At 45.2% G+C, this 22,107-nt stretch overlaps 1 protein-coding gene across 7 annotated transcripts in view; it reads right to left on the minus strand.

Annotated features, from left to right (window-relative positions):
• PRDM1 (PR/SET domain 1) overlaps nt 1-22,107 on the minus strand; it is a 102,474-nt gene that overhangs the window by 13,369 nt on the left and 66,998 nt on the right. For 2 of the 7 annotated variants that reach the window (XM_088053553.1, XM_088053555.1), the window contains exons 4-5: nt 9,416-9,664; nt 2,708-2,827 (exon numbers count right to left, since the gene is read on the minus strand). In XM_088053553.1, coding sequence (XP_087909679.1) covers nt 2,708-2,827; nt 9,416-9,598 — 303 coding nt within the window. In that variant the 5' untranslated portion in view covers nt 9,599-9,664. Of the gene's footprint in view, nt 1-2,707; nt 2,828-3,495; nt 3,606-9,415; nt 9,698-9,920; nt 10,160-11,160; nt 11,286-19,681; nt 19,839-22,107 lie in introns of those variants that run through there. The other 5 variants (XM_088053552.1, XM_005518241.3, XM_014248353.2 and 2 more) reach the window with 5 other exon arrangements.

Here is a 22,107-nt window from a genome sequence, read left to right on the forward strand (position 1 = left end):
GCTTGCATTAATGCTTTGAGTCACCTGTATATAAGACTGGCTGGCTGTGCTACGTCAAGAGTTCTTCTCTTCTGGCCTCTTTCTATGGCCTCTGTACTTGCAGTTTCCTACCACCTCCACCCAAAGGTTTAAACTATGCAAACATTCTCCACCCCCCAGAGTCCTAAAGCAACACTTGCTCATAGTTGCACTGTAACCCTTTTGTAGGAAGGCTGGGTGAGGCAAAGATGAAATTCACCTGCCATAACTGAAGGAAGACCTGGAGAGGGATTATTAGCCCATGAGATGTCACTTTTCCTACTAAGGGACATGTTCTGACTTGTCCACAGAGGGGCAAGAAAACACGAATCTGAAAACTGCTCAGTGGTTTTGGGAGAAAGAAGTTCCCATCACTGACAGAAGCTATTGTTTCTTGAAATGGTAAGAATAAGAGAATTATTAAAATCAAATCAAATCAAAAGCGATCCAGGAAACACACTTGTAAAAACACACTGCTTACGCTCAAGGGGAACTAGCTCTGTGCTGGATGAAATGGGGCTCCTGTTTTTCTGAAAACAGATGACCAGGCAAAAGCCAGACCTTGAAGTGGGAGTAGCTTGCACCAGCAACGCACCTCGCTGAGCAGGAAATGCTTTTCCAAAGGGGAGACAGAGCTTATCTCATGGAGAAAACACTCCTCAGGGTGTCCCTGCCCGTGCGTCCTCACCACTGTGTCTCGCACCTCCCCGGCCCGGCCGGCCGGGACCCTCCTGCGCTCCCCGGAGCCCGGCGGGCAGAGAGGGGAGGCGGCCGGGCCCTTTAAAGCGGGCCGTAAACACCAGAATCACTTTCTTTAAGAGTAACTTCCTGTAAACTGAGAAGGGGGAAATACATGTGGCCTCATCAAAGCAGCTTGCGAGAGATTTTGCGGTGTGTTTGTTATGAGAAAATGGAAGGGAGCCGGGCGAGTTGTGCTGCATCAAGAGGAGCCTTCGGGTTTCTCTGTTCACCCCGGCTCGCAAACTTCCAGGAACGCGGGGCTCTGGCGCTTGACGCCTGCCACCACTTCCCAAACGAGCCCTCCACCGCTCCCACGTCAGGGCCACAGCTCCGACTCCCCGGCAGAGGCACCCACCAGCTCCCACCTATTGTGGGGAAGGCGCGCCCAGATGTGCTGAGTCACGGCGCGGTTCCCAGAAATGACGCGGGCCCGGGCGGCCCCGCTCCCCTGGCGCGGGCAGCGTCCCCGGGCGCCCAGCAGATGTTCCCGCTCCTACCAGCGAGCCCAGGATGCCTTTAATCACATGTGGGAAGTTATCTCCCACAATTTCCTTTGCATATGCGAGCCTGTGTCAGACCCCTAGGAAGGAATTAATTTTCAGTGCAGCAGTCTGTCTTGAACGAATCAAAAGATTATAACAGGGAATTTAATGATGCTTAGATGGCTCCTAGGATATTATTTCTGAGGATCCCTCCGCATTAAAGCTTACAATCACATCATAAGAATGATGTCATCTTTCTCACTGCAATGTAGGAATGAAGTCCTGCAAGATGGTTATCAGCCCCTTTTCCCTGTGTCTGCTGTCTTACAAACAACTGGAGGGGCTAGGGTCAGCCGACTGGTCTCTTCCTAGACTGGACACAAGCTTCCAAAAGGTTCAGCAAAAAGAAACATTTGTGGCCTTATTAATGTGAAAACAGTTGCCTGGTCTGTAAAAAACCTCACACAAATAACTACCTGTGCAATGCTGTATTACATCGTACAAAGACAATCTGAGAAAACCAAAATGATTCAATTAGGTAGGAAGAAAGGGGTGTGGGGAATGCTGGTGCATGCCCTGGGTTTCACCTGGATATGAGGTTGGGATATTACTAAGGCAGGCAGGCACCTGAGCACAGAGGCTTGGACACAGTCCCAAATCCACGGATTTAGACACAACCTACATGGCTAGAAGGCAGCAAAACAAATCCGTGGAATGAGATGGGGCTGAAGGAATGCTCTCTAACAATTAAGAATGTGTCTGTAAGGAAAATGAGGATTATGTCAGCTGATAAACTGGAAGCATATTCCCCAGCACAGACTGCCCAAGCCAAAACATATTGGCTACTGCTCTCTTCCAGCTTATACTATGGTGTACAAATAAACACCTCTGGTGTTTATCTCTTTTCCCTTTGCTAAGATCCATGAGCTGCTCTTTTAACAATTCTGAGGAGACCTAGAAAAATCTATGAATTCAATGATATATGCTGAAGACTATCACCACTGTGTTATAACAGCTTTATACAAGACGCAGGAAAAAATGTCAGAAGATGTATCATAATTCCAGAGTGAACGTTTGTGCAGTACTTTAACAGCTTCTTCATGGAAGAATCAAGGACATGATACTTGCATAAATCAGAATGACTTTCCGCTGTGAAGAAATGCAAAATAACTTGCTCTTACAGCAAGCAGCAGAACTATTTCTTTACAGAATCGGCACAGATACATTTTGGAAAACAGAGCCAGGAAGGGCTGTGCATCCCCACTGCTCTCTCCACCCACACAGTCCCTACATCCAAGACAGCCAGGCTTTTACTCAGCTTAATGCACCCACTGGTCCTGTTTGTGCCTGGCCACATACAGAGGCTGTCCCCTGCATCACACAGCAGGAAGTGACCCAGCTTCTCAGCCGTACTCATTTAGTGATCTGCTTACTGCAACAACATGGGGCTGTTTTTTCCTACTTACCCGCCAAAAGTATTTTCTGTTTGCATTCTTGGGAACAGTATCACTGGTATAGATCTCTCCTACCAGGGGTCCAAAGCGTGTTCCTTTTGGGATGTACTCTTTGCTTATAACTCCAGTGACCTACAAGAAGAGCACCACAGGATCAGTCCATTGCCAAGAGAAAACGAGAAGTCTCCCTAGTCTCCCTCTTCTCCCCTGTCCCCCCGGCAAATGTAACAAGGTAAAGCAAACAATGCAAGAAATTTTTTGTGATAGGTCAGCAAAGCAGAAATAAATAAATGAACAACCACGTTGGTTACAATACGAACAGTTTTGTCAGGTACTAACATTTTCAATATCATTTTCCTAAAACATATGGAAGTTAATGATGAATACCACCTTAAAGATGTGCTTTTTGGAAATACATTTACAGGAAGAAACAGTAAGCAAAATGTAGAGACTGTCAAATATCTTCAGAAGTTATTTTTCCTATCAAAGGCAGCCCCTAAAAGTCTAGTTTCAGCAAACAAAAATATGCAATATCTATCAATCACTTCACTGCTACAGAGCTTGCTTTTCTAATAAGTTAGGAACTGGAATGACTGCTCTTCCAGATCAAAATGAAACCACCCTCCACCCCTTTCCATTCTTCGGTCTATACCCACCCTGATAGCTAAAAGGAGAACACAAAAAAACCAAACCAAACAAAACAAAACCAAACCCAAAAAAACCAAACACCTTCAGTTCTCTTACCAGCATACAGTGGCATACAAAACAGAATATGAAATGGCTCTGGCACATGTACTCACAGGTCACCTTCTTGTACAAAAATGAATCATCAGTTATCATCAGATAACATATATCAAGTGCATTTGGTAAAAAAAGGTGTAAGGATTTTGAAGAAAATGCTCCACTATGCTGGGTCTAAGAAATGTACTCTGGTTGTTCAGCTTCCTTCTTGACAGTAATTATACCAAAAAAAGTCACTGACCACAAATCAGGAAGCAATTCATCATTATTCAGAAGAACGTGCCTTGGAGTAACCCTTTGCAAAACACTGCTGAGTTATTGGTTTTGTCTCTCTGTTTCTCACCAATCTTTTTAAATTTAATGTATCCAAACAACGTTACAAAACCAATAATTTTGTAAACCAAAAACCCCAAGCCTTTTCAAGATTGATCCTGCTGCTCAGATAGTGGGGAAAAAAAGAAGGTAAAAAGCCCATTAATTTGGTATTATAACCAAATACATTGTAAACTCTCATGGCAAAATATATTAAACATATCCCCTTCAGACATCTTGCCACTTGTCTTTTTGCTCACCAGGATTTCAGAACAAGACAGGAACACCAGAAGTAGTTGAGAAAGACTGAGAACTGGGATTACTGCTGTCTGTACCCCACGAGGAGTTGATGTCCTTACCAAAGGAGATTAGCGCTTGTCAGACCCTACAGATAGCTCACTTCAGTAAGATTTTCTATTTCTTTTAACAGTCCTTCTCAGCAAAGAGTGGTAAAAACCTTGGACTGTATGTAGGCAGCATTTCACAAATTAGCTAAGCCTTCTTATTTTCTCATGCTACATTTTCTTACACTATGTGAGAGGCAGAGAAATCCTTGCCTGTGTACTGGTCAAGATTAAAAATCCCAGTAAAAAATGAACACCTAGCATAATTTCCTGTTAAATGTCAAAATAAAGGGGCCAAATAACAGCCATGGATTCAAGGAATCACCTGGAAACAGATTGTTGGGTTTACGTGGTGGCTGTTTGTACTAGTTTGCATTTTAACATATGTTTTCAGCACACTACAAAGAAAAAAAAATTTAAAACATCAACAGCAGAGGTAGTTAAATGCTCCATTGATCTGTGCATCTGGACTGAAGAGAGAGAAGAGGGACTTCCAGAAATTTTCTTACACCTACCATATGCTGAAACAAGCTCAGTGGCTCAGTTTTATTTTTGTCTTGCTTGTACATGTCTCATAAAGAGCTGAAAAAGGCAGATGTTCTTCTCATTTTCCCTATATATCTTCATTTACATCCATCTGCCCTCTCAAGAATAGTTCACAACCAAGCTACAAGCACACCCTGCCAGTTTTACTGCATGATAGCTTGAGATTTTTCATGGTTTTAAAAATACCTTGGCCTTAATTAAAATGACTTTAATGAAATTCTCAGAATCTCTAGAAATCCCTCCTTGAACCAGTCAACTTGAAACAGTCTCTGACACAGCAGATACTTTTTGATATCCACCTTACATACAGCGTTTGTGTTCAGCTATGTTGGGGGAGAAGCAAAGATCATTTCTCAGCCCATACCTATCAGAATTTGGCAGAAGAGGTTCTGCACATCTGTGTGTGCCAACACTGAAGTTTTGCTAAACCAGGCTACAAAGCTCTCTAGATGACTTTTAGCTGACGGTGGCTCTCAGGTCAGCAATTCCCGGCCTCCGCTGTTCCCTCTCAAGCTCAGCTGCTGGGGTCGATGAGGGGCACCCTCTGGGAGAAGGGTGCCCGCAGTGCCAAAGCAGCCAAGGCTCCAGGCTGCCGGCAGCCCCCCTGCCGCAGCCAAAAGCGGCTCCTGTCCCGCAGCTCAGCGGGGGCGGCTTGAGAAGAGGCCGGAAAGCTGTGAGCTGCCGAGGGCTGGCAGGCAGGACAGCGGCGCAGCTCCGGGTCGGGAGCCGGGGGTGAGCCGCCCCGGGGCTGCCGGAGGGCTGTGCCAGAGCAGCACTTCGGAGCTGCGTCCACCAGGTGTCCTCCAGCGCGCCGCTCCGCCCGCGGGGGGCCCTTCCCGGGAGCCCGGCGCGGGCGCTCCCCAGCGCGGAGCCCTTCTGCCGCCGCCCGGGCGCTGCCTGCGAGGCCCGCACCTCGCCACACGGCAGCCACGGGCTGCTTCCCCCCCGGTTCCTCTCCACAGGCGCGTACCCCTTCTCCCTTCAAAGCTCCCAGCGCTCCGCCGCGTCCCTCCTCTCCGTACAAGAGCATTTCCAGCAGGAAGGTGCAGCCCGGCGGCAGCCGGGACCCGCTGCCCGAGCGGGGCGGCTGCGAGCGGCGCCCGGGCGCGCTGGCGGGGGCAGCGCGGCCGCCGGCGCGCCGGCCCGGCGGGGGCAGCCCGGGGCCGGCAGCAGCCCGGGACGGCGGCCCTGGAACTGACCAGGGTCCTAATGCTGCGCCGGGGGCCGGGCACGCCTGGGGCCCGCCTGGCCCGCTCAGCACATCCCGGCCTGCCCGCGGCCCCCCGGCATGAGGCTGGTGGGCTCCGGTCCCAAATCTGATCTGAGATGGCGCTTTGGATGATCAACGCTCCTGCATCTTTGTCTGGGGAGAGGGCACTGAAGTAAAACAACGACTCCTGCTAATTCTGCAAGTATTTTGCAATGGGACCACTAAGCTGCTTTAAAAAACCAAAACACCGAACAAACTCTTATTGGCTTCATTAAAACAGCAGTAGTCTCCACACGCAAATAGGGCAGGCCGTCATGTGTCCCGAATTAACACTGATTTTAATTTTTTTTAGCTACTAGTTCTATAGTTACGTATTTTTTACTCCTTTGTTCAGTGACCAGTTTCCTAAAAGTGATGCCACAAAATTGAATGCTTTCAGATGGCTTCCTCGGCAACCACATAAAAAATAAATAAAAGCAATAGGGGAGAGCAAGTGCCTGAGGTCAGTGAGGCACAGTTCCTAACAGCTCAAAATCACTGCTTTCACCAAAATCACTGATTCAGGGTCTGTCTCTAAGAGATGGCCTTATCAGAGATATGCAACAGTAATGGGTGGTTTGCGGAGATATGTTTTTCTCTGTCAAAGCTCACACACCAGGATGAGATAATAGTAATATTCAAGACAGCAGAGTAACTGTAATTTTATATCAAGAAGGGCTGTTTGGGCTTTAAGCACTGAGACTAAGGAGAAGTTTATTGAAAAAAATATTTTTAAATGTCTGCATGAAAAGATCATTCACATATGGCCTTCTAGAGCATAAGCTTGACACCACATTTCATAATTTTTTGACAATTGCCAAAACTGGTGGGAAGGATAAATAATTCATGCATAGAAATAAATAAATTACTTCAAGTAGATCCAACAGCCTAAAATGTTATAAGCAGTAGTAATTAATTTTTTAAAATGCTGACACATTCTGTGAACTCACAGCAAAAAATATGTTCTTCAGAAAAGTCCCTGATCAAGATCCAAGAATAAACAAGAGTATGATGACGTGTCATGGACTCCCTTGCAAATTGCATAAACCTTTAAAGAGGAGCTCCACAAAGCATGAAAGGAGAAGATATAGAAAAAGCAGCCCTCCCCAAATAGCAGCAGCCGTACTTCCTCCCTCCTAAGCAGGCACGCAGTACTTTTCCTGCTCCAGATGGAGATACAATACTAATCGTGACAGCACTAGGATTTCATGATCTAATCATGACAGTATCAGCATTTCACAAGTGATATATTATTTATGCTTTTTTGACAATAAACTGACTCAGCATTTAAAACTCTCAACCAGATGAAGCCACAGTTCTCCCCAAAGTTAACAATGAAGACAGCTCACATCTGAAACCCACTGGCAAACACGCACACATGCATCCCCCAAAGTCTTACCTCATCCTTTTCTAAGTGAAAAAAAACCCACTCTCCCAAGCTGTCAGGACTCTAGTGGTTTTCCATGAGGTCAAAACCAGAATCAGGCTCCCTCACTGACCCACAAACACCAACATGCAAAAGCAACACATGTACTCAGTCCTGACCCCACTAAACAAAATCGAATTTGGAAGGCAGACAGAAAAGAAATGCAGTGTTTCATGTCAGAAGTTACTAGCACACAAGCGGATTATGCCATTTACAACTACTTCACCCTGCGGATAAGTAGCAAATGAGAGAGTAGCCTTCACAGAAGGTAGAGTAGCTTCCCAGAAGGTGGGCAAAAGAGCACATCATAAAGGCCCTTCCTTTCAGAGCTACCTTAAAGATAGTCATGGTTTAAAAGCTCCTATAGCTCCTTAGGGTAGGTGCAATTCAGCACAAATGAAAGACCGGGGGGAGCTTTTGGAGAACAAAAGGAGGATGTCCTATATTCAGACTCCCACTAACAGGGAGCTGCACGGGTCACATTTTACAAGAAAGAACCAGCAATCTTTCAACAACTTCTCTCTCCCCCCACCTCTTATACAGAGATGGCAGCAAGCCTCCTGATTCACTGACCTGAGCCAGGGAATAAGGAAATTACACCTTGGTGTTTCCAAACATGGTGTTGGGAATTTTGAAAGCTCTTTGGATGTCTCCAGCCACAGCAGCAGGACTCGACAGGGCCAGAGAGAGCAAGCAGCCTCAGCAGCCAATCAGTCATCAGCCGGCGGCCAAGGACCGATCCGAGCTGTCACACTGCAAGCTCAATCCTCAACTCATCCTTCAATCAAGAAATCCTCCTGTATCCCATGGCAGAGTCTCAGCTTTATTTCCCTCTTCACGCCAAACTAAAACCTATCTAACAATGCAATAACACAAAACCAGGTTTAACACTTCTTTTCTGAAGCATGACCTTTCTCTGCCAAAGCTCTGCAGGGCAGGGCAGGGCAGATGGGAAGAGAAGAGAAGAGGGATTTTAAGGTGAATTTCGCTTTAACTTCTTACCAAACATACTTGGCACTCTATTAGGCACTGCCAAGCTAAATTCCACGGTGTCAGCACCCTTCAGTTGGGGGTCTGGCCCTATTTCTGTACACAGGATTAAACGAGTACCTGCTCTGGAAGGAAATATTTGATAGACACAGATGACTGTACCTCTCCTTTTCAGCTCTGTGGTCAATATGTTTAGCCAAAGCAGAAGCACAGGTAATAGTTGCTATACCACAAGTCTCAGCACAAGGAGAAATGAAGGGTTGTCCCCTGGGTTGTTACGCTAACGAACATCACACCTAGCTATAATAGCTACTCTATACGAAGGAGTAAACACAAAACCAAATTGCTCATCCAGGCTTGTTTCTTTCCAGCCCTTCTGAAACAACAACAAAGAATGTACCCACTCCAGGGACAAGGATAGGACAGACTCGCATGGCTAGCTACCGGTGAAGATACTGTCCCAGATAAACAAAAGTTAATTTAAGCTACGGCCACCCTTCTGTCAAACTTGCTACAGTTCTACCATTACTTCCTTAACCGACATGCCAGAGTTTTTAAGAATTTAGGAAGTTGGGACTACAACAAGCTCACGAAAAGAATAAAGCAATTTCATAACCAAAGGGAAAACAAAAAGAAATAATTAAACACATTTCCAGGAATTTGGTTTTTTTTTTTTTTCCCTTTACTTTTTTAAAGCTATTTATTGGACAACCGAGGCACTTTAATCTCTGAGCCAGAGGCAATGAATGGTCCTGGCAAACAGCAGCCTAGAAATTGGCACAAAGAACTACCCCACAGTTTAAATATGCTTATTCAGATGCTGTTCAAATTGTGTGAAAATTTAACTGTTTGTGAATTGGTACAGAACCAGTTTCAGGGATAGGCTGTCTGCAATTTTCAGTGTAAATATTACACAACAGATGACCAGCACACAGTTTCTTAAAAGAGTTATTAGGGTCGCATATTAAAAGCCAGCGGGCAGCATTTGTTGTTGTTGGTAGGGTGTGTGTGTGTGTATGCTAAAGAATCAAAGACAGGGTGAGCACACGCTTTCCAAAGCGCTGTGATTTGGCTTGTCTGACTCCAACCTTCCCCAGAGCACTGCCGCTTACCTCTTTGCAGTTAGATGCGTATTTGAAAGTCAAGTTCCTTGGCAAGGAAGCCTCTGCCTGAGTTAGGGTGCCTCCATCGGCACTGGGATCCAGCGGGTGATCATTTACAATATATGTGCACTTCTCTTCAAAATCAGCCTCTGTCCACAGAGTCATGTCAGCATCCTCCATGTCCATTTTCATTGTCCACTCTCTCCCTTTCACCAAATTCTTGAAACTCACAGCGTCCGAGCTACACTGTGTAGCAGCCTGGAAAAAAAGAAAACAGCCTTTAATCCTCATTGTCCTTCGGTGTTGTGGTTTCCGTTGATACAGTGTGACTAATTCAGTAGTCTGTGACACTTTGAAAGTGTATGCAGGATAGTTGGTACAGTTGAGTAATAGCCAAAAAGCAGTGTAAACGAAGCTGCTCTGACTGAAGCAGCACTTTAAAATGCCAGCCTCTGTAGTAATGAGGGAACAAAACAAAGAGGAGAAAATCCCTAGGCTGTGACAACAACTTTACCTTTTTCAGACCCTTTCCTTAAAGCTTCAGAGAGAAAATAATATTCCGTGCTGAAGAAAATGTGGGGTCATGGCCGTGAGACCACTTAGTCGCCTGTGGAAAAGCTGCTTCGGAAAAGTGTCACACAAACAAGGAGAGGAAGAGGAAAGGAACTGCTGTCTGCGTCTGAATGAAGCTAAAAATGGAAAGCGCATGTTGGAAGAGCGGAACCCAGCCTTGCCTCTTCCAAATGGGGAAGCCTGAACTTTCCCACCGGCTTTCAACACACAAACAACTTTCAAAACAACCTGGCCCCCCCGCCTCCTCCTGACGTCCCCTTATCCTTTGGCATGGAAGGCTGAGAAAGCCGACATCCTGCCAGCATCACTGTAGCAGCAGCAGCCCTGCACAAGGCACTGCAACATGTTCCTGGGGGTCAAACCAGAAAAGGAGCAGGGGAAATAAATAAAATAAGTAATATTTTAAAAAGTTATTCTATCCCTTTTGATTATGATGGTACCTCCTAGAATTAGTATCCCAAAGCAGTGGATATGAGCGCAGCAAGACAGTTCCAGCAAGTCCTTCAGCCCCTCTGTTCAGGACAGAAGCACTGTTACCAAACCTATCCTCGAACATGTATTAGTGTCAGGCTCTTTCCATAAGGTTCATGAGGAACCAAAATCTGTGCCTACACCGGTAGCTGAGAATGACACTCGATACCGCGTAAAATCCCTTCATTTTTCCTTTTTGGATACGCAGCTACTATGAAATTCACACCCCTCCTCCGGGAAAAACGAAACACGAAGACTGAAAGAGCACGATCTTCCGAGAAAGAGGTTAAATGCTGACTGACTGTGGGTTCGGGGGAGACCCCCGGCGCGCCCCGGGACCGGCTCTCCCGGGGAGGCGCAGACCGAAGAGGCTGAGGCGGGGGTCGCGACAATACACAGCCCCCCCGCGGCCGCCGCCGCCTCCGGACCAGCCCCGTGCCCCGTCCTGACCGCGGTCGAGGCGAGCAGTGCGACAGTGCCGGACCCTCGGCGTTGAAGGGGGAGAGGGGACGAACAACGAAACTGGGGCCGGGGGTGTGACAGCTGCGCGGCGGAGCGAAAGGGTTAACGCCGATCAGAGGAGCGCTCCCGATCCGGGAGAGGCGACGAGGAAACTTTTGCTCCGTCCCGCGGGCGCCGGGACGGACGAGAAGCAAGAGCCGGGGAGGTGGAGGCGGGGGTGAAAGAGGGGACGGCATCGCGCTCCTTACCGGGGCAGAGTCCGCGCGCGTTTCCACACCGAAGCCCACCGGCGGCGGCAAACCTGGCTCATTTCTACAGAGTAAACATTTCTCCTTCCTTCCAGCGGCCGGGTCCCCGGGAGACTGACTCACACCTCCAGCCGCCGCTCCCCTCCCGCTCCTCCCTCCCCCGGCTGTCACAGGTGCTGCTGCTCTTGCCGCTGGGGAACGCTGGGGGGCCGCCTGCCCCCGCCGCGCCCTCCGCTCGCCCCGGCCCGCCCGCCGCTCCCCCCCCCGCCGCTCGCCCGCCCGCCCGCCCGCCCGCGCACACGCACCGGCCCCTCCCTCCCTCCGCCGGCCCCTCTCACAGCGCGGGAGGTGGGGCCCTACCTGCGGACCCTGCCCCGCCCAGCCCACCCGCGTTGGGTTTTTTACATCACTGTTATTATTTTATTTTTTCCCCCCTTCCTTTCTGCCCCGTGCGTCAGCTGGGAGAGCCGCGGCGCTGCCCCGCCGCCTGGATCTGCTGGGTGGGCGGGCACCGCGACGCTTCGCGGAGAGCGCACCTGAGGCAGCTTTTACTAGAAATCTGTTTTCCGTGCTATTTTTAAGCTCCGGAGTTTAGCACGTGCCCGCTTTCGTTCTTGCGCAGTTTGACTTGATAGAGCTTCATAAAAAATACCAACTAAAATGAATTTACTAGTTTACTGATTAAAACTCGATTCAAAGTGCTTGCTCCCAAACCTCAACAATCACAGAACTTTACTTGAGGTGACAAATTTGGGAGTTTGAGAATTTTGATTTTATCCCTTTCCCCAGTCTGTAATCAGTGCCTGTAAGAGGAACTGGGAAGAACACTTCTGTTTCTTCCCTTAAACAAAACCTTCCCCCTTTCCCTTGGTAACAGCAGGGAAGCTCACAGCAGCCGGACACAGCACGCAGCGTTTCCAAACGCGATGCCCCTTTTGCAGAGCGGTAAGAAAACAAGCACGGATCTTGCACGGGGCAATGTGCGAGCGGCCATCCAGGAATATACTGCTGATGGAAGGAGCAATCAGCAGATCCCGGCACCCAATTTTTTTTCCTCCAATCCAAGTCAGCATGCTGGCTGAAGGAAGGACATCCTGTGATGATGGCATACAATGTCCTGTTTGTTTATTATTAAGAGCATTCCTGCTTCTCATTACAAAACAACCAGATGCCTTACTTCCTTCAGTGGTCCCGTCTCTTCAGCAAGGCGTCCTCGGGCTCAGAGGAACGGTGATGCACAATTCCATTTATAGCCGTTCACAGCCCAGTGCAAATGCTAACTGCTTCACTGTGAGGCAACTCTACTACTTTTCCTTCTTCTCACACGTCTGCAAGCATATTTCTCATCACTTCCCTGGCACTTTACGTAGCAGCTAGTTTCACATTCTTCTTCTAAACGTACATACACTTATATTCTAGGGTGATCTCGGTGTTACGTATTTCTTCACAGGAAAAAGGGAGAAGGGGGGGCGGAAAGCAGGTTTATGCAATCGGGTGCCTGTCTGTCTTCCCTGTCAGGCGTACACAAACCCCTTTCCCTTAACCTGCTCCTCCTCCCACCGATAAAAAGACGTGTGGAAAGGATTACTTGCCATTTTGGGCCTGTGATGCTGAGAATAGCATATCTGTGTAAAGACCTTCCATGTGCGCTAACGCGGCAGGGCTCATGGCAGCAGACCTAAGTAGGGCAACTGGTCGCAAGTGAGTGTCCTGGCTTAACTGCCACCACAGCGTAATTCCACAGGAGAGGTGGCCCGGGCACTGGGGCTGAAGGATATATATGTAATTGGATATACCCTGTAAAACTGAGGCACATCCAAAATGAGGTCTAGGAAGGCTCTGAAGTAGGAAGAACCATTCATTAAAGGAGAGAAATCCGGCCTACTTGATTGGGTTAATTAAGTGATGCTGAGTCACACTGCATAGAACAGAAAAACAATATAGTCATACTGAAGGTGATTATTTTACCGAAAAATAGTCTCACTCCGAGAGGCAGCTGTTTCAGAGCTTTTCACTTCCCTGTTAGCTTGCAAGAAAAACAAAAAAATAAAAAAAAAGGGGGGGGCGGGAGGGGGAGACAAGAAGAAAGGGTTGATGTGTTTCCTTCAGGGACTGTTCTTCGTAATATGAAGGAGAGCAGGGGGAAAAAGCAAATCTGCTTTTCAAGGAACTGAGAATGCTTTTGGGCTGGAAAACAAGAGGAAGCAGAGATTAGATTAGATCACATCAGATGAAGTGAAATATTCATCAGGAGGATGCCAATATCCCAGGTCAGTGCGGCTCTATCCCTGGAGCCTGAGGAGGTGAGTACAGCCTATGAAGCCTATGGACTTCAAATAACTCTGTGGCACACTCTGAGGCTATCCCGAAATTAGCTCCAGGTGTCTCAGTGAAGCTGAGCTCAGAACTACCTTACTGCAGGAGAAATGGTTTTGCTGATGTGCAGATCCAGCCTAACAGTGCCTGACCTGGAATAAAACTAAGTTTATCAAGAAAAAGAGACAGAAACAAATTGTTAAGAATGTGTACTAAAGTAAGAATCACAGAGGAAACTCTGCCATTAAAGAAATATATAGACTGACCTTCTGACCTTCCTCCTTAAGAGAGAAACATAAAAAGACGCCGTGTTCAACCAGAAGTTTTCTGCTTTTTTATAGAAATCATTTGTACCAGTAGCTGCTATTGTCTGAAATGTGCAATCTCAAAACGTTGTTCATTTCAAAAAGAACATTTTAGTAATATTTTATTTTTTTCCTTCTTGCTCATAGAAAACCTCAATTACTGTATTAATCAGCATTTCTCAGGCAGCTCTCTCTGCAGCAGCTTTCAGCCTAGCAACAAATCATGAATGGCCCTAACAGCTCTGATCTCAGAAATCCCCATCCATTTCCTTTGATGCTATCACCACTTCAGCACAACAACAAGCCTGTGCAACTCAGCCTCAGCTGCCACTGCTGCTGTTCTCCCTGCGCCTGCTGTAATTGTAAGGGGAAGAAGGAGGGAAAGGAGCTGGCTCTAATAGATGAAATTTCTTTAAAAAGTTGGAGGGGAGATAAAATGCACACAAGAGATTAAAGGAGAGTCTCATTTTCACATCCTCCCCTTCCCCAAACAAGGTCAGTGGCAGATTGACCACATCAAGAGTAACTACCAGACCCACCCCCATTTCCCACTTCCTGCATGTAGGCATCCTTGTGCTGGTAAACATTTGGGGACCAGTTGTGGTCATTATTGGAGAAGGTACATGATGTAGTTGCACGACTGCACATCTTTTAGAAGTCAACTGAAATCAAACTCTAAGAAGAACTTGCTTTCAAGTTCTGATATGCAATCATGTTTTGGGGCCACATTTTTGAAAACATGGTTGCTGTCAGATTCAAGGGAAAGATACCCAGCACACTTTAGTGACTGTGTAACTGGAAAAGTTACACTTTGTTGTAAAAGAGAAGCCAGTCTTCTCTTCAGACTGGCCTGACCTTTGCAAAACCTGCCTATGGGCTTCAGATATGATCTCAGAGGCTTTGTATGCCCGAGACAACTTCAGCTGGCCTTGCCTACAAGGAGAGAAATTAAAATTGCACTTGAATCTACAAGAAGCTTTTTGCAAGGGCTTTTGGGGTGGTGTGTGCTATAGCCAGGAGGCTTTTGAATTAACACATGCAGCTTTCAGGGACTGCCTTTAATTACAGAGCACCCTGGTCATTGCCTCGTAGTACTTCCAAATGTCAAACGTTTATTTTTGTCTCAGCTGTGCAATACCAAGAGCAGCTCTTTTGGTTGCACTCTCAACTAATGCCTAGTGCAAGCCTTAACATCACTTTTGGTTTCTGTTGTTTTATCCTCTCAAGAAATTTTCCTTAAAAAGAGAAAAAAGGAGTCAAACTAAAATACCATGTCCCTTTTTGTTTCCCACTAGGCCTTATTAAAATACTGCTCAGATGACATATGAATAAGCAAACCCAATTATTCTCCAATGGAATAGAAACATTCTCACAGCACACAGAATCAAGAACTAAGCTTCAGCCTTTTCCTCTTGTTGGGACTTGAGTTTGGGACAAAGAAGGTGAAGCTCTCTGGGCCTGCTATCAGGAGGGCAAGAAGGCTTTGTGAGAAAGGTGGACTACAGATGTTCCCTTCTTGGCTACCATCAGCCTTCTCATCACACATTTGAGCAATGGTGGTCTTGGGAGAGGTAGGGGTGACAGCCAAGAGCCCATACAAGAACACTTTTTTTGTCTTTGCATGTTTCTACCAACACAAGTTTATAGTGGACAAGAAAATCTGAGTACAAATTCAACCTTTCACTTTCCAACCCTGGAGTTTTGAATACTCTGTCCATTTTAACTGAGTCTGAGGAAAAATGAATGACAGCTGGCCAACCCATTCCAACTACTTTAACTCTTCCCAATCTTACTGGTGACAAGAGGACTGAAAAAAGAGTGTGCTTTGGAAAATTTTCATTTACAACAGGCTGATTTCCAGATTGTCATGGAGGAAGAATGAAATGGTATGCATACATTAGAAGGCTCACTCCTGTAAATACTTCAGACATCAGCCCCATAACAAACCCACTACAGGCTGAAACAATGGAGTCACCTCAGAATTAATTGTACTATTTCAGCTTTCATGTCTCTTCCCAACTTGGCAGTCCTGATACTTTTTGGGGTATTCTCTTCTCAACCTGCCTGGTAAGACACATTGATATGAGCAATGGTGAAGCTTCAGACTGTGCTCCTGCACAGCTCAGTTTTTATGTCAGACACTCTGGGCTGCCCAGTCTCCTGGAGCTGATGAACGCAGCAGAAGGAGGGCAAGATCCATGGGTGGAACTATGCCACTTTTCTCAGACAAAGAGCTGGCCACAGAGCACATTTCAAAACAGATTAACAAAAACAACAGCTACACACCATGACAAAGTGCATGTGGTGGAAATGAAAATATTTACCCACAGATTATCACAGATCCAGTGATGTGACTACCGTGCATTGAGGACCAAAGGATTAAAAATAGTGACTGTATGTTTAGAGTTGATTGGGGAATCTGGAAGGGTTGGTCTGTAAGATCACTTTTTAAGTTTCTAAGAGTACAGTTGTCATTTCTCCACGTCTCCTACCTCAGGGTGGTGAAATAACAGTCTTTTCATACCTGTGTGTTGGCTGGGGGAGGGAAGAATTCCTCTGCTATTAAACACAACTTCTCATTAAATAGTTGACACCTTATCCTTCTTTAAATGTTGTAATGTTTACTTTGCAAAACCCAGGAAAGCTTTTAAAATAAAGATAGCAGAGAGATTCTTAAGCCGGGTGTCCTTGCTTATCTGCTCTTTATCAACCAGCTATTGTTTCTGGAGGAGCTCGTTGGGGAAGGTGGAGCAAAGGGGGTTAATGTTCAATAGGTATCTATCAGTTCCCCTGAAGGAATAGTGCTGCTGACAGAAGAGCAACACTGGGCTCTCAGCTACTTCCTGCAAATGTGACAAACCAGAGAGGGAAAAAAAAAAAAAAAACCAAAACAACTGAGGGCTGCAGCTACTTCTTTTTTTTTCTTCTTATTTTTTTTTTCCTCCCTCTCCCAAAACAACTAGTTTTAAGAAATACATTGTCCTTAGGAGAGATAATCCCACAATAGAGAGTCCATTAGAGGTATTAAAGCATTGGCAGCGCCTGATCTACAAGAAGGGTTCTGTCCTGACAATAGACAATTAAAGCTGATAAATCTGCACTACTTGTTGCCGTTCTAATTCCTCGTAATTGTATGCTACTTGTCCCTGCCTCCTGCGTCCAGGGATGAAGCATGCTTCTTTAATCTCCAGAGTACCTGACCTAGTTCCTATGTGGTCTTTTCAGGACCTGTTTTCTTCCCATCTGGACTTCTTCCCTCCTACTCTCCTTTCCTGCTTCTCTGCCCTAAGCATTAAGAAGAGGTTACGATAGAGGGCACAGAAAACACCAGAGCACAGCACCCGGATCAATAATTCTGGAGCCCCAGACAATGCACTAATCTGCAATAACAGCTAATCATGGTCAATTTGGCACACCAGTGATTAAACTGTACTTTTCATTAGGCTCAACAAGTAGAGCAGACGCACACTGACAATTCAAATTGCCCTATCAGTAAGAGCTGCCAAACTCATGTGCACTTCTGCATTTGTAGCTGCTGCATCAGTAGACTTGCCAAACTAGGTGTTTTGTGGGGACTTACCTGTTTTGATATTTTATGAACTGGGACTCTTAGCTGTGTTTTCTATAAAAAACCAAGCCCCTACCTCATTCCACTGCCACAAGTTCTCTTACTTAAAGGGCTCAGTGGGTGAAATTGTGATATGCAGGATGCTGAAAAATGATCATTGCAATTAAAAGTTCCCTCCTGATCCTAACAAAATTCTTGGGTTTATTTTATGTCTCAAGGATATTGGGTGGTTTTTTTCAAATTTCTATTTTTTTTTTCCCCATTGAATAAATCTTGGAATTCTGCTGGCGACAGGGCAGAAGCATGAAAATGTGCATCACAGGATTTAGAAGACTGAGAACAAGGAAAAATTACTTTGGATCTAGTTATTTTTCAAACTGAACTGTTCAGCCAACCTCACAGAGTATTTGGAGACCCAAGAACGGTTTGGATTTTTTTTCACCCCTGAACTTTATGAACAAGCCACTACTGTGCCCACCTTAGAAATCTACACAGTTATTACCCTTTACATGTCATTTTGAAAGTGACCTTCCTGTCACCCTCATAGAACAATTTCTTGTGACAACAGTTTATTCTGGTTGCAGTCACACCTAACGGACCCCCTTTTGCAAACTGCCCTGAAAGTTTCACCCGAGAGTTTACCACAATCTTTCTCTAAAGCACAGCACCAAATTCCAGGACTCCCAGAGACCAACCCCACACACTCAGAGGTCTCCTTCTGTTTAACTTTAGCTTATCATCCTTGTAGTAACTTGAATAAGTGTTAAAACTGCACTTCAAGTTGCTCTTAAAAAAAAAAAAAAAAAAAAAGAAAGAGCTGGGAAGATGTCAAATGAAAGCAGGAAATGTCTATTCTACTATTAATATTAATGAATCCCTAATGCATTTGCAACCCACTTGAGGTTAAGTCAGTAGAGTTCTTCTTCTGACAGCTATTCCTCATCAAACTACCACTGCTGAAGATGGTGATGCTTTCCCTTTTGCTCTGTAATCTTTAAACCAAGTTTAAATCACACCAGAGCCTACCACAAAATAATGTATTTTATCCTAAGTGAACACAAAGCCCTGGAGACAGCGGTTTAAAACAGCACACATGTCCGCTCAATTTATCATTTTAAGATAGGAAGCTGCCGCAACAAACAAAACACCTCCTTGAAAGTGGGACAGCAGCAGATTGTGGTGCAGAAAGCTCCGGGATCTTTTGTTTTCCTGGAGAGCAACAACAGGGCTTTGCAGAGAAAGACAACAGCCTCCCCTTGCTGAAATCTAAATCAGTTCATACAGGAAAGCCTGCCAACTGCTAGTTAGATGGTAGCAAAATATTGCAGATAATTCACTTTTCACGATAAAGCAGAAACAAGCAGGCATGCAGCACCCAGCAGGGGCTCAACTGATAAAACGGTGTCAAACTCAAACCATTTGTCAATTGGGAGGGAAGAGAGCAAGCTGAAAGATGGACTCAGGAAGTAGATTTATCTAGTGCGACACATTAACTAGTATAAATACTAAGGAAAAAGTAAACACATTTACTCAGTAGTATCTCTAGCCAGCGAAGAAAAGGCTTCTGAGCCTCAGACTCACGCTGGCCATCTAACCACCCAGCTGTCAGCTACAACAGCAGTAGCATTTTTCTTCTTGTGCAGGATTGCAATGGCATTTAATTCACGGCACTAAAAGGTTTTATTAAAAGTGTACATTATAATTAAGCTAAACAAAAGCATGACTCGTGTGCTGTTCTAGTCTCCTCCCTCCACCCAGTAGCCAAACCAATAAAACCACCTTGGCAGCAAACAAGTCAGGTAACATACCCCGGAGAAGAGCACAGATTTGTTATAGAATCATTCACTTGGCGTCTGGCTTGTTCAAAACTGCCTTATCAGAAACTTCTGTGCCGGAGGCTCCCGAGGCAATGGAGGGGGCTGACAATGCAGGTCAGGCACAGTAATTCGCCAACAGCGTAATGTGGGGCACATAAACAAACTGGAATAATGCAGGGCAGAAGGGCTCTTTGGATGCATGCTTTCCATTGGAAAGTATAAACAAATAACACAGTCTGTGCACGGCACATCTCTGCTACAATCACTGGCAAGAAGGAAAATATTTCAAAGGGCTTTAGGATACCAACTCACAGCTATGTGGCAACCTGTAATATCAAAGAATAGTGGAGCATACCAGCAAACCATTTTAACAGCCAATCTAATGCAAACCTCAAAGATTAACAGCAAAGTAAGTAACCTGCATCTCCTCCCCCACACCCCCCCCCATTCCCTTCCAAAGAAATAGGAATTAGTTAATAAAAAAACTACAGCACAGTTCTTTTGTTCAGCTGTACCTTCATGTGTCCACACAGCACAGGTTCCCCACCTCCAGCTTATGCATCTCAGGATTTTAGTCCATATGGAAAGTCTGTCATTTGCTCTCACACTCTTACACACACACACACACACACACACGCATACTCACGCACACCACACCACACCCGCACTCTTGCTCCCCAACACACACTGCCTAGAACTGCTCCGAGGAGTTTAGAATTTCCTCTTGCTAGCAGATTCCTCCCTCCCCTCACATCCACTCCACCCCGTTCTGTAATTAGGCTTAACAAGAGCAATTAACAAAACAAACTCCTCTCCGCCTGGTGGCCTGATAATTCTGATTGTCATAATGTATTAAGATGTGTAAGTCAGTTTAAAATAAAGGTAAATTACAGCATTGCACAAGGGCCATTTTGCACCTATTTCTACTGCTTTTATCATAGGGATAATGAACATTCAGCCACACCTTTAATTTAAAACATAAAACACCAAAACTCACATCTGAACAGCAGAACTCAAAATTAATGCTTTTGAAACAAGACTATTTTGATTTTTTTCCCAGTTTGCTAGAGGGCATCGCCCTTCTCCTATACACAGCAAACTCCTTAAAAAGATTTTTCTTTATGGAGCTACTCTGTGATCCTAAACATCCAAGGTGTAAAATGAAGTTTTAATGCATCTTCTGGCTTTACAGTTGTCTGTGAATAAACGGATTGCAGTTGTTCCTTTTGCCCTGTCTGGTGTCTGATAGCATGATACATGAGACCAAAGCCTCAGCATTTTTCTGATGGTTTGTCTGTCCACTTTTAAATCACTTTCCTTCAGCAAGCAAATCACATAACTTTAGTGTCAGAATCATAAAAAGAACCAATTGAGGACTAACTGATTTCAGGTGGTCAGTGGAGAAACTTTGATGTTCTTTGATTTCAGTGAGTTATGGGCACAACACACAGAGAAAATTTACAGAGAGCCTGAATTCCATTGGAAAACATATCTAGCTCTTGTTCCGCTTATACACTCCGTGAGTTTGTAATTAAAAATATCAACATTAAATGAGTAAACGTATAAAAATCATAAGCACACAGAAGACCTGAAAATAAAACCAGTTTGATATGTGACAGGGACTTGGGTTCATGTGAACAGAAAAAAGCATTCTGTTCCCTACATACAGTCTGGTTCACAATACCATCTGCCAACTAACCACAAACAATTTAAAAAAAAAAAATAGACAAAAAGAAAGAAAGGGAAAAAAAAGAAGGCTGGTGTTGGTAGTATATTGTTGGAATTGTGCAGTTTCTGATAAGCTAGTTATGTTCACCCAAGTCAATGATTTCATCTCTGCTGGGTGTCAACATTTACACAAGAATAATTTGGGGGGTCAGAAAGACATCAGCAAATGAGATTTCAAAAGGTTTCATAACAGCACAGATTGCTCAAACCCAGGGAAAGGAGGGTTTCAGCTTCCAGAAGTTCACTCTTCTGCTTCTTCATTCCTCCTTCCCTGAAGCTGAGTCAAAGTTCTGTAAAAACCTACAGCCAACCATCAGATTTGCAAGACAACAGACACACATAAAAAAACCCAAGCTCTGCAGTGAGACAAACACTCCAAAATGTCAATAAAGGGAGACCTATTATGGTGCAAACTCAGGCATTCTTTCAATTGGTAGGAGATGCCAGGAGATCTAAGATTGTGTACAAAAACTCAGTTCTGAAGTCTTGGCATAGAATGAACTATCTTTTTCTCCACCTCATTCACTGTTTAGAAAGAAGAATGCTGATACAAGAGCCATTTTTCCAGACTTTTTTTTCTCTCTCCTTTCTCCTTGAAAGGCCCAGTGCCTTACTTTAACCATAGACCATTCAAATGAAGACAACCAATTTTGTCTTGTATTTTTCCACTTTGCTCATCAGAACAGCAGCACTTGAACGCTTCACAACCATCAAATAATGACTAATCTGATTTTCACAATACCTCCCCCATATGTTGATGATGTTGAATATTGCTATTCTTGGTCTGCAGAAGGGGTATGGAGACACAATGACATTAACATCAAACGCATACATTACTTTTGGGATGCAGAGCAGCTGATTTACTCAGCACAGTGCATTATTTTATATGTTCAAAGCATTTCTCTTTCTGGCATCTGTGATGCCTCTGTATTTTGCAGGGCTTCATATCAGGCACTCAAGAAGATGTCAAAATTACTGCCCACCAGCAAAAGGCTTTGCTGAGGTGAATTTACCTTAATCTTATTCTGAATCACAGGTAGGAATAATACATAGTTCTTCAGAGCAGAGCTCACCGTCTCTGAGGGGAGCAGCATTTGTTCCTACCATGGCCATCTTACTTCCTTATGCAGCAGCAAATGAGATTGCGGGAAGAGGTGTCTTAAAGATAACATTTTGTTACACCACCCCCTAATTCATCTCCCCTAGCAAGCTT

This window comes from Pseudopodoces humilis, chromosome 3 (assembly GCF_049639895.1).
Source record: "Pseudopodoces humilis isolate 2021_Gansu_Grassland_sample_001 chromosome 3, ASM4963989v1, whole genome shotgun sequence".
NCBI lineage: Eukaryota > Metazoa > Chordata > Aves > Passeriformes > Paridae > Pseudopodoces > Pseudopodoces humilis.